The sequence below is a fragment of the Narcine bancroftii genome, chromosome 11, assembly GCF_036971445.1.
Source record: "Narcine bancroftii isolate sNarBan1 chromosome 11, sNarBan1.hap1, whole genome shotgun sequence".
NCBI classification, from domain to species: Eukaryota; Metazoa; Chordata; class Chondrichthyes; order Torpediniformes; family Narcinidae; genus Narcine; species Narcine bancroftii.
This window is the reverse complement of record NC_091479.1, coordinates 105,266,511-105,282,828: the sequence shown is the minus strand read 5'-3', so window position 1 is coordinate 105,282,828 and position 16,318 is coordinate 105,266,511. Positions and strand designations below refer to the sequence as shown.

Genomic DNA, 16,318 nt, shown 5'->3' with positions numbered 1-16,318 from the left:
GAATGTGGGCTCAATGATAACATTTAAGAAGAAATTGGACAGGTGCATGGATGGGAGGGGTCTGGAGGGCGATGGACTGGGTTCAGTTCAATGGGATGATGCAGAAAAAAAGTTAGGCGCAGACTAGAAGGGCCAAAGGGCCTGTTTCTGTGCTGTAGTGTTCTAAGTGCTGGCCTTTTGGAGAAGGTTATAGCTCAGTACCTGATGCTTTTGGTATTAAAACATCCTGACAGATTGGGAGCAAAGGCTTAGCAGTTTTAAAGTCTGATCGTCAGTTGAGTAAATGTAAAATGAGCTTCCTGGTTTCCTGTTCCCCTCTCCTGAACTGCCCCAGAGAACATTGCAGAAGTTCTGGCTTCAGTGGGTATGAGGCAGCTGCTCAGGGTATATTTGTGGCTCAAGGTGCTTTGAGACTGCAGCAGGTCTCACTGAGTACCTTTCTGCACCATGTCTCGGGTCTGATATCTCTCTCTCCCACCCCCCCTTCCCCAAACCCCCTTACCCTCAGCTGTACGAGTTGGATGGAATTGGAAAGCTTGTGGCCCTGCTGAGCAGTGATGAGGTCGCAGTTCAAAGAGCAGTGTGTGGGGCGATCCGGAATGGGGTGTTTGAGGAGAATGACAGCAAGATCGAGGTGAAGGAACACGATGGGCTTCAGAAACTAGTCCAACTTCTGGGGCAAACCAAGGACATTGAGACGAAGAAGCAGCTCACGGGTAAGTGGTGATCACTGAGCAGTGCTCCAACTCCTGGTGACAGCTGTGTGAACCACAATTCTGGGGAGGAATGTGGGGGGGGTTTAACAGCCCCATCCCACTCATCATATGGACTCCGTGACCATTCCTCTGGGTTTTTTCATTCTTTCTCAGCATTCTTTGCGTGGCATGGTTAGTGCAATGCTGTTACAGCACCAGCGACCTGGATTCGAATCCCGCTCTGTCTGTTAGGAGTTTGTATGTTCTCCCCGTGTCTGCGTGGGTTTTCCCCGGGGGCTCCGGTTTCCTCCCATTCTTCAAAATGTACCAGAGGTTATAGGTCAATGGGGTGTAATTGGGCGGCACAGGCTCATGGGCCGAAATAGCCTGTTACCGTGCTGTATGTATGTCTAAATTTAAAAATCTAAGTCACTTGCCCAGGGTTACAGATTCAGCTGGAAGCTTTTATAAAATGTCACCAACATGAAATGTTTGGCTCTCCTCTCCCCACAGAACCTGCATGGGCCGGCTTGTTCTACTCTAACAACAATATCCATGCCATGAAAACTAAAAAAAAAAGTGCAGGTGCAAGAAATCTGAACCAAAAACAGAAAATACTCAGCAGGTCAGGCAGCGTCTGTGGAGAGAGAAACAGGGTAAATGGTTCAGGAAACACCCAGTGGGTCAGGCAGCGGCTGTGGAGAGAGAACCACGGTTAATGTTTCAGGTTGGACACCATCAGAAGTGGAAAACTGAGAAACAATTTAGTTTTACGTAGCATCTTCTCTACTCCATTAAACAAACTTTTCTGTCCTGATGAGCCACCTGATTTTCTCCCTCCACAGATATTGTCTGTCCTGCTGAGAGTTTCGAGAATTTTGATTTATTTGGCTGCCGACCTTGTGATGGTTTCCCGTGGTAAACCTGCTGACAGCATGCCATTTCTTTTTTTAATTTTTAATTTTTCACACCATAAACCACATTGACCAAGATACATACATTCTCCTATTCAAATATATACAGTGTCATTTTCTCCCCCCGCCTCCCTCCACCCATCCCACCCTCCCTACCTCCCCCCCCCCCCCATTCATTTAAAGTACAGAATCTAAGGTACATTAAACCAGTCAAACAATGTTATCATTCAATAAAAATAAACAAGAAATTCCACTGAGTTAATTCTTTTCATTTCCTTCTCCTTTCATTAATTTAGGTGGTAGATGTCCCCGGTAGGTTTTCTCTATTGTGTTTCATGTATGGCTCCCATATTTGTTCAAATATTGTAATATTATTTCTTAAACTATATGTTTTTTTTTCTAATGGAATACATTTATTCATTTCTATATACCATTGTTGTATTCTCAAATTATCTTCTAATTTCCAGGTTGACATAATACATTTTTTTGCTACGGCTAGAGCTATCTTAACAAATCTTTTTTGTGCACCATCCAAATCAAGTCCAAATTCTTTGTTTTTTATGTAACTTAGGAGGAAGATCTCTGGGTTTTTTGGTATATTGTTTTCTGTAATTTTATTTAATATCTGGTTTAGATCTTCCCAAAATTTTTTCACTTTCTCACATGTCCAGATTGCATGAATTGTTGTTCCCATTTCCCTTTTACAATGAAAACATCTATCAGATACTGTTGGGTCCCATTTATTTAACTTTTGAGGTGTAATGTATAGCCTGTGTATCCAGTTATATTGTATCATATGTAACCTCGTATTTATTGTATTTCTCATAGTTCCAGAGCATAACTTCTCCCATGTTTCCTTCTTTATCTTTATATTTAAATCTTGTTCCCATTTTTGTTCAGTTTTCCCATTTGTTTCCTCATTCTCCTTTTCTTGCAGTTTAATATACATATTTGTTATAAATCTTTTGATTATCATTGTGTCTGTAATCACATATTCAAAGTTACTTCCCTCTGGTAACCTCAGACTGCTTCCTAATTTGTCCTTCAAGTAGGATCTTAGTTGGTAATATGCCAACACTGTATCTTGAGTTATATTTATCCTTCATTTGTTCAAAGGATAATAATCTATTTCCTGAAAAACAATTTTCTATTCTTTTGATCGCTTTTTTCTCCCATTCTCTAAAGGAAAGGTTATCTATTGTAAAAGGGAGTAACTTGTTTTGCATCAGTATTAGTTTTAGTAATTGGTAATTTGTTTTATTCCTTTCTACATGAATCTTCTTCCAAATATTGAGCTGATGATGTAATACTGGAGAACTCCTATGTTGTACCAATTTTTCATCCCATTTATATAATATATGTTCAGGTATCTTTTCCCCTATTTTATCTAGTTCTAATCTTGTCCAATCTGGCTTTTCCCTTGTTCGATAAAAATCTGATAGGTATCTTAATTGTGCGGCTCTATAATAATTTTTAAAGTTTGGCAGTTGTAGGCCTCCTTGTTTATACCATTCTGTTAATTTATCTAGTGCTATCCTCGGTTTCCCCCCCTTTCCATAAAAATTTCCTTATTATTTTCTTTAACTCCTTGAAGAATTTCTCTGTCAAGTGTATTGGCAATGCCTGAAATAGGTATTGTATCCTTGGGAAAATGTTAATTTTAATACAGTTTATCCTTCCTATTAGTGTTAGTGGTAAATCTTTCCAATGCTCTAAATCGCCCTGTAATTTTTTCATTAGTGGATAATAATTGAGTTTATATAGATGGCCGAGATTTTAATTTATTTGTATACCTAGGTATCTTATTGCTTGCATTTGTCATCTGAATGGTGATTCCTTCTTAAATTTTGAGAAATCCACATTATTTATTGGCATTGCTTCACTTTTATTTACGTTAATCTTGTAACCTGACACTTCTCCATATTCCTTCAATGTCTTATATAATTCTTCTATTGATAGTTCTGGTTCTGTTAAGTATACTATAACATCATCCGCAAATAAACTGATTTTATATTCCTTGTCTTTTATTTTTTCCCTTTTATATTATTTTCTGTTCTTATCAATTCTGCTAGTGGTTCTATAGCTAACGCGAACAATAAGGGTGATAGTGGGCATCCCTGCCTTGTTGATCTGCTTAAATTAAATTGCTTTGATATATATCCATTTACTGTCACTTTCGCCAATGGCCCCTTATATAATGCTTTAATCCAATTAATATACTTCTCTGGTAAACTGAATTTTTGCAATACTTTGAATAAATAATTCCATTCTACTCTGTCAAAGGCCTTCTCTGCGTCTAAAGCAACTGCTACTGTTGGCGCTTTACTCCCTTCTACTGCATGAATTAAGTTAATAAATTTACAAATATTGTCTGTTGTCTGTCTTTTTTTAATAAATCCAGTTTGGTCTAGATTTACCATTTTAGGTACATAATCTGCTAATCTGTTTGCTAATAGTTTAGCTATTATCTTATAATCTGTGTTAAGTAATGATATTGGTCTATATGTCGCTGGTGCGAGTGGATCTTTCCTTTGCTTTGGTATTACTGTAATTATTGCTGTTTTGCATGAATCTGGTAAGCTTTGTGTTTTGTCAATCTGGTTGATTACTTCCAGGAGGGGGGGAATTAATAAATCTTTAAATGTTTTATAGAATTCCATTGGGAATCCATCCTCTCCTGGTGTTTTATTATTTGGTAGTTTTTTTATTATCTCTTGTATTTCTACTATTTCAAATGGTTCTGTTAATTTATTTTGTTCCTCTATTTGTAATTTTGGTATTTCAATTTTAGTTAAAAATTCATCTATTTTGCCTTCTTTCCCTTCGTTTTGAGTTTGGTATAATTGTTCATAGAATTCTCTAAAGTTTTCCTTGATCTCCATTGGATTATATGTGATTTGTTTGTCTTTTTTCCTTGATGCCAATACCATTTTCTTAGCTTGTTCTGTCTTAAGCTGCCATGCTAGAATTTTGTGCGTTTTTTCCCCTAGTTCATAATATTTCTGTTTTGTCTTCATTATGTTCTTCTCCACCTTATATGTTTGTAGTGTTTCATATTTTATTTTTTTATCTGCCAATTCTCTTCTTTTAGTTGTATCTTCCTTCATTGCTAATTCTTTTTCTATATTTACTATTTCCCTTTCCAACTGCTCTGTTTCCTGATTATAGTCCTTCTTCATCTTGGTTACATAACCTATTATTTGCCCTCTAATGAACGTTTTCATTGCGTCCCATAGTATAAACTTATCTTTCACTGATTCCGTATTTATTTCAAAGTATATTTTAATTTGTTTTTCAATGAATTCTCTAAAATCCTGCCTTTTAAGTAGCATGGAGTTTAATCTCCATCTATACATTCTTGGAGGGATGTCCTCTAACTTTATTGTCAATATCAAGTGTGAATGGACCGATAATATTCTACCTTTATATTCTGTTTTTCTTACTCTATCTTGCATACGAGCTGATAACAGAAATAAGTCTATTCTTGAGTATGTTTTATGTCTACCCGAATAATATGAATATTCCTTTTCCTTTGGGTGTTGTTTCCTCCATATATCCAAAAGTTGCATTTCTTCCATCGATTTAATTATAAATTTGGTTACTTTGTTCTTTCTGTTAATTTTTTTCCCAGTTTTATCCATGTTTGAATCCAAATTAAGGTTGAAATCCCCTCCTATTAATATGTTCCCTTGCGTATCTGCTATCTTCCAAAAAATATCTTGCATAAACTTTTGATCTTCTTCGTTAGGTGAATATACATTGAGTAGATTCCAAAACTCCGAATATGTCTGACATTTTATCATTACATATCTCCCTGCTGGATCTATTATTTCCTCTTCTATTTTAAATGGCACATTTTTACTGATTAATATAGCTACTCCTCTTGCTTTTGAATTATACGACGCTACTGTTACATGTCCTACCCAATCTCTCTTTAATTTCTTGTGCTCCATTTCAGTTAAATGTGTTTCTTGCACAAATGCTATATCAATTTTTTCTTTTTTCAGTAAATTTAGCAGTTTTTTCCTTTTGACTTGGTTATGTATTCCGTTAATATTTAAAGTCATATAGTTCAACGTAGCCATTTCATACTTGGTTTATCTTTCCTTTCCGTTTCTCCATCATCACCTTTCCTTCTTATCCATTTCTGCTTTCTTGTTTTGAACACTTTATAAGACAAAATTTCTAAAACATCAAACATTTTCCTTATTCTCCTATTTAAAACTTCTTTAACCCCATTCTCCCCTCCCCCTCCTGAGTTGCCCTTTATCCTTTGTCGGGCAACCACATCTCCCTTCTCCATTTGGATTTGCGAATTCACTCGCAAGCATCAACTGATTTTGCAGTGATCGTAACTCCTCCCCACCCAGCCCCCCCGGAAAAGATTTCAATTTTCATATATAACAAAGGTCACTCTTTTAATTCCCTCCTTATTCCCTCTATTCCCTTTCATTCCCTTATTAATTCTTATCTATACTCTATATATTTTCCTCTAAATACGGATCCACTCATGTATACACATATATACATACACATCTATACATATATATATATATATATATACACACACATACATATAGTTCGTGGTCATTTTTACTCTCATTACATGTCTTCATCTCTCTGCCTGTTTTGTAGTTGTTCTGCAAATTTCCGTGCTTCCTCTGGATCCGAGAATAGTCTGTTTTGTTCCCCTGGAATAACTATTTTAAGTACCGCTGGGTACTTTAACATAAATTTATATCTTTTTTCCATAGGATCGTTTTTGCTGTATTGAACTCCTTCCTCTTCTTCAGGAGTTCAAAACTTATGTCTGGATAGAAAAAAATTTTTTGACCTTTGTATTCCAGTGGCTTTTTGTCTTCTCTTATTTTCTTCATTACTTTCTCCAATATATTTTCTCTTGTTGTATATCTTAAGAATTTTACTAAAATGGATCTTGGTTTTTGCTGTGGTTGTGTTTTCGTGGCTAATGTTCTATGTGCCCTTTCTATTTCCATTTCTTCCTGTAATTCTGGTCTTCCTAGGATCCTGGGGATCCGATCTTTTATAAATTCTCTCATATTCTTGCCTTCTTCATCTTCCTTAAGGCCCACTATCTTTATATTATTTCTTCTATTATAGTTTTCCATTATATCTATCTTCTGAGCTAACAGCTCTTGTGTCTCTTTAACTTTTTTATTAGATTCTTCTAATTTCTCTTTTAAGTCCTCTACTTCCATTTCTACGATTATTTCTTGTTCTTCCACATTATCCACTCTTTTTCCTATCTCTGATATGGCCACTTCCATTTTATTCATTCTTTCTCCTGCATTCTTAATTCTTCTTTTTATCTCATCAAATTCTTGTAATTGCCATTCTTTCACTGATTCCATATATTCTTTAAAAAAAGATACATCCATTGTCTTGCCTTTCTCTTCTTCTTCCATTTCTTTCTCTTCTTCGTCTTCCTCTGGGTTGACCATCTGTTGTTTCCTTGTTTTCTTTTTACCCTCTTCTTTCTTGTTCTCGTTACTTTCTCTGTTCTGCACCTGTTGCTGTGCTGCAGGTGTCTCTCTCAGCTGTGGAGATCGACTCCGCAGCTGTTCCCCCCTCCCGTCAGTGGGTTTTTTTTTCTTGCGCGGTTGCGCACTTTTACTCGGCTCCTCGAGCCATTTTTGTCGTCCCGAGCCCGGGACCTCCACTGACCTGAGGGAGCGGGCCTCTCTCTCCGCGCGGGCCTCCTCGGACAGCTAAGGCCTTCACCTTCTTCTTCCGACGTTCTTTCTTCTTCTCTTCTTCCCGTTGTTTTCGACTTTTCTCTCTTCGCTGCCATTTTCTTCTCACCTTTACTTTTACTTTGTTTTAATTTTAATCTTGTACCTTTGTGTTTTGTGCGTTTTTTTTAAACTTTTCCGGAGAGGGCTGGAATTCCCCAACGGCCACTACTCCATCACGTGACTCCCCAGCAGCATGCCATTTCTCATCGATTTGTTCCCTTGTTGTTGGGTCTTCAGGTTTAATGTGGAACTTGTCTTCAAATGAGCTACTAAAGGTTGAGCTGATCGAGAAGGCCCTGCACCCACTGACAGCCTCCATCATTATTCCCTTCTCTGGCTGGCCGGACGGAGACGTCAAAAGTTTCGATGTGGATCCCGACATCTTCTACAATGCCACAGGCTGCTTGAGGTGAGCCTGTTGATTCCACAAGAGGTTGCCTCAATCTCTCCGTGGCCAGGGTTAGCAGGTCCAACACAGAAGCAGTGGGTCAGGCAGCATCTGTGGGGAGAGATGTTCAGTCAATGGTTTAAGTCCAGATCCGGGTCCCCTGATAGAATGTGGAGTCTCTGCCTCCACCTCCTCCCCCATCCCTCACAGGCAGATTCCAATGGATGGTGTTCCTCGGATCACCTCAGCCTACCATCCCATCCCATAAACCTGTTTGCTGTTCTCTGAGGAAAAATTAGTATGGTGGGGGCACGGTTAGTGAAGTGGGTGGCACAGTTAGCGTAGGGAGCGGCACGGTTAGCATAGGGGGACACAGTTAGTGAAGGGAGCGGCATGGTTAGTGTAGGGGGGCACAGTTAATGTAGGGGCCAGAACGGTTGATGTAGGGAGCGGCACGGTTAGGGTAGGGAGGCACGGTTAGCGTAGGGAGACACGGTTAGCGTAGGGAGACACGGTTAGCGTAGGGAGACACGGTTAGCGTAGGGAGACCCGGTTAGCGTAGGGAGGCACTGTTAGCGTAGGGGGCAGCACAGTTAGCGTAGGGGGCAGAACGGTTAATGTAGGGAGCGACATAGTTAGCGTAGGGGTCGGAATGGTTAATGTAGGGGACAGCACAGTTAGCGTAGGGGCAGAACAGTTAGCGTAGGGAGGCACGGTTAACATAGGGGACGGCACAGCTTAGGGGGCGTAATGGTTACCATAGGGAGGCACGGTTAGTATAGGGGTGGAATGGTTCGCATAGGGGAGCGGCAAGATTAGCGTGGGGGACGAAACGGTTAGCATGGGGGGGCAGAGTTAGTGTGGAGGGGGCAGAGTTAGTGTGGAGGGGGCAGAGTTAGTGTGGAGGGGGCAGAGTTAGTGTGGAGGGGGCACAGTTAGCATGGGGGGCACAGTTGGTGTAGCGGTTAGTGAACACTGTTGCAGCTCCAGGAACCCAGGTTTATATGCCACGCTGTCTGTAAGGAGTTTGTACGTGGATTTCTTCCGATAGTCTGGATTCCTCCCATCCTTCCAGATGTAATGGGGGTTGCAGCCCGTGCCAGGCAACGTTTTGCTCATACCTTGATTACATTGAGTATTAGTCGTGCAGAATGTATCTTCTCGCATTTTTCAGGGTTAAATTCCATCTCCTTTCCTGTGTGCAACTCACCAATATTATGTGGCTAAAAGCTTCTTGTTCTCCCTCAGAGCACCAATTTTCATTTTATCTGTGAACTTGCCAATGACACCTTCCACAAGCTGATTATTAATGTATAAACAAACAGCAGGGTTCCAGCATAAGTAAGGGAGACAGGCAGCACGGTTTTCCCAGGGTGGGAATGGCAAATACCAGATCACAAGGTGAAGGGAGGGCAGTTTAGGGGAGACGTCAGGGGTAGATTTGTTAACACAGAGTTGTGGGGGCCTGGAAGGCCTTGCCAGGGATGGTGGTGGAGGTTGGAGCATTTAACATCAGCCCACAGGCTTGTGTCAAACAACTTTCAAACTTCAAAAGGAAATTCATTCAGGGAGGGAATATGATTTTTTAAGAATTTTACTTAAGACATAAGCATGGTAACAGACCCTTTCAGTCCACAAGCCCGTGCCACCCAATTACACCCAATGAACCTACAACCAACGGTATGGTTTGAAGGGTTGGTAGAAACCCACGCAGACACGGGAGAATGTACAAACTCCTCACAGACAGTGCCGGATTCAAACCCTGCTCCCGATTGCTGGTACTGTAACAGCATCGCACTAATCACTTCGCCAACTGTGCCACCTTGAATCTCTGAAATAAAATTGTAAACATTTATTAGTAGGATAGGGAAACCACACTTATCTGGTCACCTCATCATAGGAAGTGTGCACTGTTAGACAGAATCAGACACACACAAGGTAAAGACTGAACAACAGGCTTTAATCCACAAAAACCTCCACAGAGCCAGGCTGGCTATGGCTGCAGCAACTCAGTGTGAGGCCTCAGGAGGCCGGCACAGGCTTATTATCCCGGAGGGTGATTGACATCCGACTGGTTGGGGCTTGATCCATTCAGGCCGACTGATTGGCAGCCGGTCAGGTGTTGTCCTGTCCCCTTACTCTCCTGCAGGTACAGAGGTTTCCCCCTGCAGTAGGCTGGTGGTGTACCACCACAGGAAGGATGTGGAGAGGGTACAGAGGAGATTTACCAGGATGTTGCCTGGATTGAAAAATAAGTCTTATGAGAGGCAAGGTTAGCAGAGCTGGGACTTTTCTGTTTGGAGTGTAGAAAGATCAGAGGAGTCTTGATAAAGGTCTACAATATTCTGAGAGTCATAGAATGGTGGACAGCCAGCACCTGTTTCCCAGGGCAGGAATAGCAAACACCAGAGGACACGTGTACAACATGAGGGGAGGGAGGTTTAGGGGAGACGTCAGGGGTAAGTTATTTTTTACACAGAGAGTTGTGGGGGCCTGGAAGGCCTTGCCATGGATGGTGGTGGAGACTTAAACATTTGGGGCATTAAGAGACTCTTAGACACATGGATGGAAGAAAGATAGAGGGTTACGGGGTAGGGAGGGTGTTTTTTTTTGCAGAAATATAGGTCAGCACAATATCGAGGGCTGAAGGGCCTGTATTGTGTGTTAATGTTCTATGTTCATCTTCTCAGGCAGTATCTATAAAGAGGGAAACATTGAATGTTTGGACTGTGAGAAGATAAATTATGCAGGATTACACAATCTGCTTGTCAGAATTGGGAAGGGAATGGTGTGTGTCTGGTGGTCTTGAGTAGGCCGAGGCTGATCATGGCTCCTCAGGATAACAGCTGCTATCTGGGCCAAGCTCGGAACTCCCACAGCCCTGAGGGCTTGGAGCCTACTGATTTCCAGCATTCTCAGCATGTTCTAACTCTGCTGGTGATTCAGTGACCGAGGAGCTGTCTGCATCAGGCACATCTCCTCCTCCCCTCATTGGGTGGGGCACCAATCACAGCAGCGCATGCTGCAAGGCTTTAACCCTTTGGTGCCATGACTTCGGTGAACAGTGTAGCTTTGAATGGCACCAGGCCCTGTGCAATGTCCTCAGCCTGTGACATTTCCATGGATCAGCTTCCTGGAGCACAGTGTGGGCGAGGTGATGGTTTACAAGAACCCAAGGGAGTTGAGAGCTCTGTTCTCCTGTCAGCTCAAAATGCTGCAGGATGGAGGTCCAAGAGAGAATTCGAAGCCACCTGCAGGACTGTGTGGAAGAAGCAAGAGTGTGGGACAGTCAATCCATATAGTAAAAATCACTGCATAGAGCGCAGAGTTCAGGAAATCAGTTAGAACGGAGGAATGAGAATGATTTCTTCAGAGTAGCTTGAGGACAGCAGGGAGTGCAGATGGGGAGCTGCCTTGAGGAAGGGCTCAGGGCCAAAATGTTACTTTAACAGTAAAATCCATGTTATCCAGAATTCAAGCAGCCAGCAAAAAAAATTGTGGAAAATAAATTGGTAAAAAATACAGAAGCTTAAAATTGCCGCTCCTCGCCGTTAGTTCTCCATTCACGCAACATGCAGTCTCAAACCACTAGGAAACCCACTTATCCGGCATCCACCGATCCCCATAGCTGCCAGATAGGAGGATGTTTACTGTATATCTTTGCCTTACTATGGATCCTGTTGGACCTGCTCTGTTTCTCCAAGTCTTTTCAAAATATTTTGAGATAACAATTGCACTTTTATCACTGGCCTCTTCCTGGCCAACTCTGTATCTTCCATTCAGCCTTCCTACAGAAGTAGTTAAGGAAACTCTCTGTGACAGAGGTCATTGCCTGATCCTTCCTGCATTCAATGGTAAATACTTTAAGATAGAATCTCTAGCAGGCACCACTCCTGTTGCACTTACCCCATTAGATTAATAATTAGTGACAGGTTGCTTCATTCCAACCCCTGTTCACTGCTGCATTCCAGCCTCCACTTCTTGTGGAGCCTGGCCTCTCCCAGAGCACTGTGGTTTAATGTTTATTTGCTCTCTCCTGCACGGTCGTCACTCTGTGCAGTAACCTGGAGCTTTCACGTTCTCTGTGCACGGGAGCTGGTCAGGCCCATGTTCTACAGACCCTCCCCTGCATGGTCAGGCCCGCATTCTGTAGACCCTCCCCTGGTTGGACCCACGTTTCACACATCTTCCCCTGGTTTTTTAAACTTTATTTTGTATTTTTTCAATAAGAATAAACAGACTTTTCCAGAATAAGTAGTCTAATAATAAAACAGTAAAAACCCATCCCCTCCCTAAAGGGAAACATTAAAAATAAACAAAAACATTCAGTCATTTGCAATATTACTAAATTCATATTCTTCATATATGGTGTCCACATCTTAACAAAAAAATGATAATTATTATGTAAATTTTATGTTATTTTCTCCATATAGATACATGACTTCAACTCATTATTAAAGATAGGTATGCTTCAGATAATATTCTTAGAGTGATTTCATTGATCAATTTTTCACATCAGCAACCCAACCTACCAATGGTAGAATCATTAGATACTGAAAAAGCTTTTGATAGGGTCGAATGGAATTTTTAAATTTAAAGCTGGAGAAATATAAATTTGGACCCTTATTTATTGGTTGGATGAAGGCTTCCCCTAATTTTTTCAACAGCCACAGAGTGTGGATACGGACTTCGGTTGATACCTGTGGGCACCTGATTTCAAAATATTTTCTCCAGGGTATGCGAATCTAACACTAGAGTTCACAGGTTTAAGGTAAAGGGGACCTTGAAGGGCACCTTCTTCACACAGAGGGTGGTGGGTGTGTGGAATGAATGGCCAGAGGAAGTGGTGGGGGCGGGGACGATTACAATGTTTAACATATAGATAAGTACATGAGTAGAAAAGGTTCTGAGCAATGTTGGTGGAACGGGACGAGCTTGGTTGGCATGGACGAGTTGGGGCCAAAGAGCCTGTTCCCGTGATGTTGAACTCCGACCTCTGGCAGGGTAGTATTTTCTCACCCCAGCCTGTTTCCTGCTACCTGGAGAGAGACGTACCCACATCCTCCAGGTTTGAGGTAGAGGCAAGCTGCCATCAAACTCATGCTTCCTGGAGTGGGTGGGGTTTGGTTAACGCCAGTCTTCGGGGATGTGTTGGTGTTCCGGGACTGACTCCGCTCCTCATGCTGTCCATAACCCACCAAAACATGTCTCCGCGACTGAAACATTCCCTTTCTCTTGCACTAACCACAACTCTGGCCTTTCAATTGTAATTTATTCCTTACAACGTACCCAGTACAGTGAGGACAGACTAAACAGGTTAGTTCTGACAGGCATCCACCTGTGAAAAGAGCACAATTTACTGAAGAGAGGATTGCAGCAAAAAGGAAGATCAATTTGGCCCAAGTAGGGCAGTGTGAGAGCACTGGGTGGGAGCCTGATGGCTGCGGGGAAGAAACTGGCTTTAAGCCACTTGATGTGTACTTTCACACTTTTTCCAAATGGGAGGAGGGTGAAGGGAGTGTGGTCTGGGTGTGATGGGTCCTTGAGTGTGTCGGCTACCTTTCCCGAGCAGTGGGAGATGATGTAGATGGAGTCTGTGGAGGGGAGGGAGGTTTGTGTGATGTTCTCAGCTGCATTCACCACCACATTCGGCAGCTTCTTCCGATCTTGAACAGAGCAGCTCCCGTCCCATGCTCTGATGCACCCAGCAAGTCTCCTTTCTATGGTACCCCTGACAGTGTGTGACCTGGCATATTGTGGTAATTTAATTTGTACTCTTGTCGTTGGTGTACCCTGTCTATTGTAGCAGGTCACATGTACAGTGACGACTCTCATCTCGTCTCCCTACAGGAATCTGAGTTCCTCGAGTCCAGAAGGCCGTAAACAAATGAGGGAATGCGAGGGGTTAATTGATTCTCTTGTCCTCTACATCCAGTTCACCATTGCCAATAACCAGCAGGATGATAAGGTTGGTAGCCCAGCTGCAGGGGTGGGCAATGACCTGCAGGGACAGGATACATCATCTGGAGTTTCCCGAGAGATACAGGTATACCCCGCTTTATGAAAGTAGAACGTTCCTATGAAACCTTTCGTAAGCTGAAATGGTGTAAAGCGAAGACCCATTCACTATTTTTGAAGGCTATTTTCGTAAAAGCGAAAACCATTCAAATTTCTTTTGGATAATGAACACAGGTTTCTTCGTCAAAGCAAATTTGCGTCAAGTGAGTATTTGAAAAGTGAGGTATACCTGTATGTCAAAGATCAGGGACTGTGGAACCTTGTGGTCTGAAATATGCCCCCCCTCCATCACACACCCAGAACAATGAGTGTCCCCATCTTTCAGCTATACATCCAATGGGGAGACAGCGACTGGAGAGTCATGGTCTCATGTAACTGCAAATGCTAGGTTAACCACTAGTACCCATAGAACATTACAGCACAGAAACAGGCCCCTTCGGGCCTTCTAGTCTGCGCCGAATCAATTTTTTTTGCCTAGTCCCACTGACCTGCACCCAGTCCATATCCCTCCATACCCTTCCCATCCATGTACCTGTCCAAATTCCTTTTAAATGTTCAAATTGAGCCTGCATTCACCACCTCAGCTGGTAGCTCGTTCCACACTCCCACCACTCTCTGTGGGAAAAAGTTCCCCCTCAAGTTCCACCTAAACTTTTCTCCATTCACTCTTAACCCACATCCTCTGGTTTGTATCGCACCGACCCTCAGTGAAAAAAGCCGACCTACATTTACTCTGTCTGTCCCCCTCATAATTTTAAATACCTCGATCAAATCTCCCCTCATTCCTCTACACTCCAGGGAATAAAGTCATAACATGTTTAACCTTTCCCTGTAACTCAGTTCCTGAAGTCCAGACAAGATCCTAGTAAATCCTCTCTGCACTCTTTCTGTCTTACTGATATCTTTCCTGCAGTTCGGTGACCAAAACTGCACATAATACTCTAAATTTGGCCTCATCACTGTCTTGTACAACTTTACCATAACATCCCAACTCCTACACTCAATACTTTTATTTATGTAGGCCAAGATGCCAAAAGCTCTCTTTACCACCCTATCCACCTGTGACTCCACTTTCAGGGAATTATGTATCTGTATTCCCAGATCCCTCTGTTCTACTGCACTCCTCAGTGCCCGACCATTCACCATGTAGACCCTTTCTTGGTTTGTCCTTCCAAAATGCCACACCTCACACTTGTCTGCATTAAATTCCATCTGCTTATTTCCACGTGGCCATTCAACTGACAATCACGTTGTCCTCTTCTGAGCTCACTCCACCCACCCCTGATCCAGGGCTCAGGATACCCAAAATGAATTAACTACTATCTCGCATGAACAGGCCATTTGTCCTCCTGATCCTGTTCTGTTGTTCATTGAGATCATGGCCTAACTTCTACGTTGGGGCCGCACTGTCCCGAAATATCTCTTAATTCCCTGGTGTCCAGAAACCCATTGGTCTGTGCTCTCAGAAGACCAGGTCTGTGCAGGCCTCCCAGAGAAGACGACTCTGAAGGTTCACCACTCATTGGGTGACAACATTTCTCCTAAGTCCTGGACGGCTGTCACCTTGTACTGAGGCACGCCATTTGCTAATACCGAAATGCTGAGCAAACATGGAACTCAGCAGGTCAGACAGCACCCGTGGGTAGAAATGGTCAGTCACTGTTTCCGCTGTGAACCCTTTATCAAGACTAGTGTGGCATTGATCTTCATAAAGGGTCCTGAGCAGAAATGTCGACTTATCATAAAGGGTCCTGAGCAGAAATGTCGACTTATCATTTCTTCCCACGGATGCTGTGTCAGAATCAGATTAATTGTCCTGAACTGGGCGGCATGGTTCTGTTACAGCGCCAGCCACCGGTTCGAATCCAGTGCTGTCTGTAGGGAGTTTGTATGTTCTCCTTCAGGGGTTCCAGTTTCCTCCCACTCTTTATGATTGGGTGCAATTGGGCCAAAATGGCCTGTTTCCGTGCTGTATGTCTAAAAAAATGTTTAAAAAGTGTCACAAAATTTGAATCAGAATTTATTGTAATGAACATGTCACAAACATGTTTGCTGTTTTGAGGCAGCAGTATTGTGCAGTACAGGTGGAAATCTGCTCTAAATTACCGTTCCATAAATACAAGATTGAAAAATTACAAGGGCAAAAAAGAGAAAAAGTGAGGCCTTGTCTGGGGTTCATTGTCTGTTCAGGAATCTGATGGCAGAGGGGAAGAAGTTGTCCTGGTGTTCGTCTTCAGGCTCCTGGACCTCCTTCCTGATGGTAGCAGAGTGAAGAGGGCACGGCCTGGGTGGAGGGGGTCCTTGAGGAGGACTGGCCTGCTGAGGGCACAGCCTGGGTGGTGGGGGTCCTTGAGGAGGACTGGCCTGCTGAGGGAACGGCCTGGGTGGTGGGGGTCTTCCTGCTGAGTTCCTTCCACTGGAACTGTGCCCACTTTCAGTTACTGTTTTCCTGTCTTGGAATATTGTGGCTATTCTCACAGTGGTGGTTGGAGTACTTTCCACACCTGTGTGGCTGCAGCAAATAGGAATTTGGGTGCATCTGTACTT

At 42.6% G+C, this 16,318-nt stretch overlaps 1 protein-coding gene across 1 annotated transcript in view; it reads left to right on the top strand.

Moving 5' to 3' along the window:
• The window catches only part of LOC138746282 (plakophilin-2-like), a 42,972-nt gene that overhangs the window by 15,240 nt on the left and 11,414 nt on the right, over window positions 1-16,318 (top strand). Inside the window, exons 5-7 of the mRNA XM_069904471.1 lie at window positions 509-716; window positions 7,603-7,774; window positions 13,604-13,721. Of these exons, the coding sequence (XP_069760572.1) occupies window positions 509-716; window positions 7,603-7,774; window positions 13,604-13,721 (498 nt within the window). The remainder of the gene's footprint in view (window positions 1-508; window positions 717-7,602; window positions 7,775-13,603; window positions 13,722-16,318) is intronic.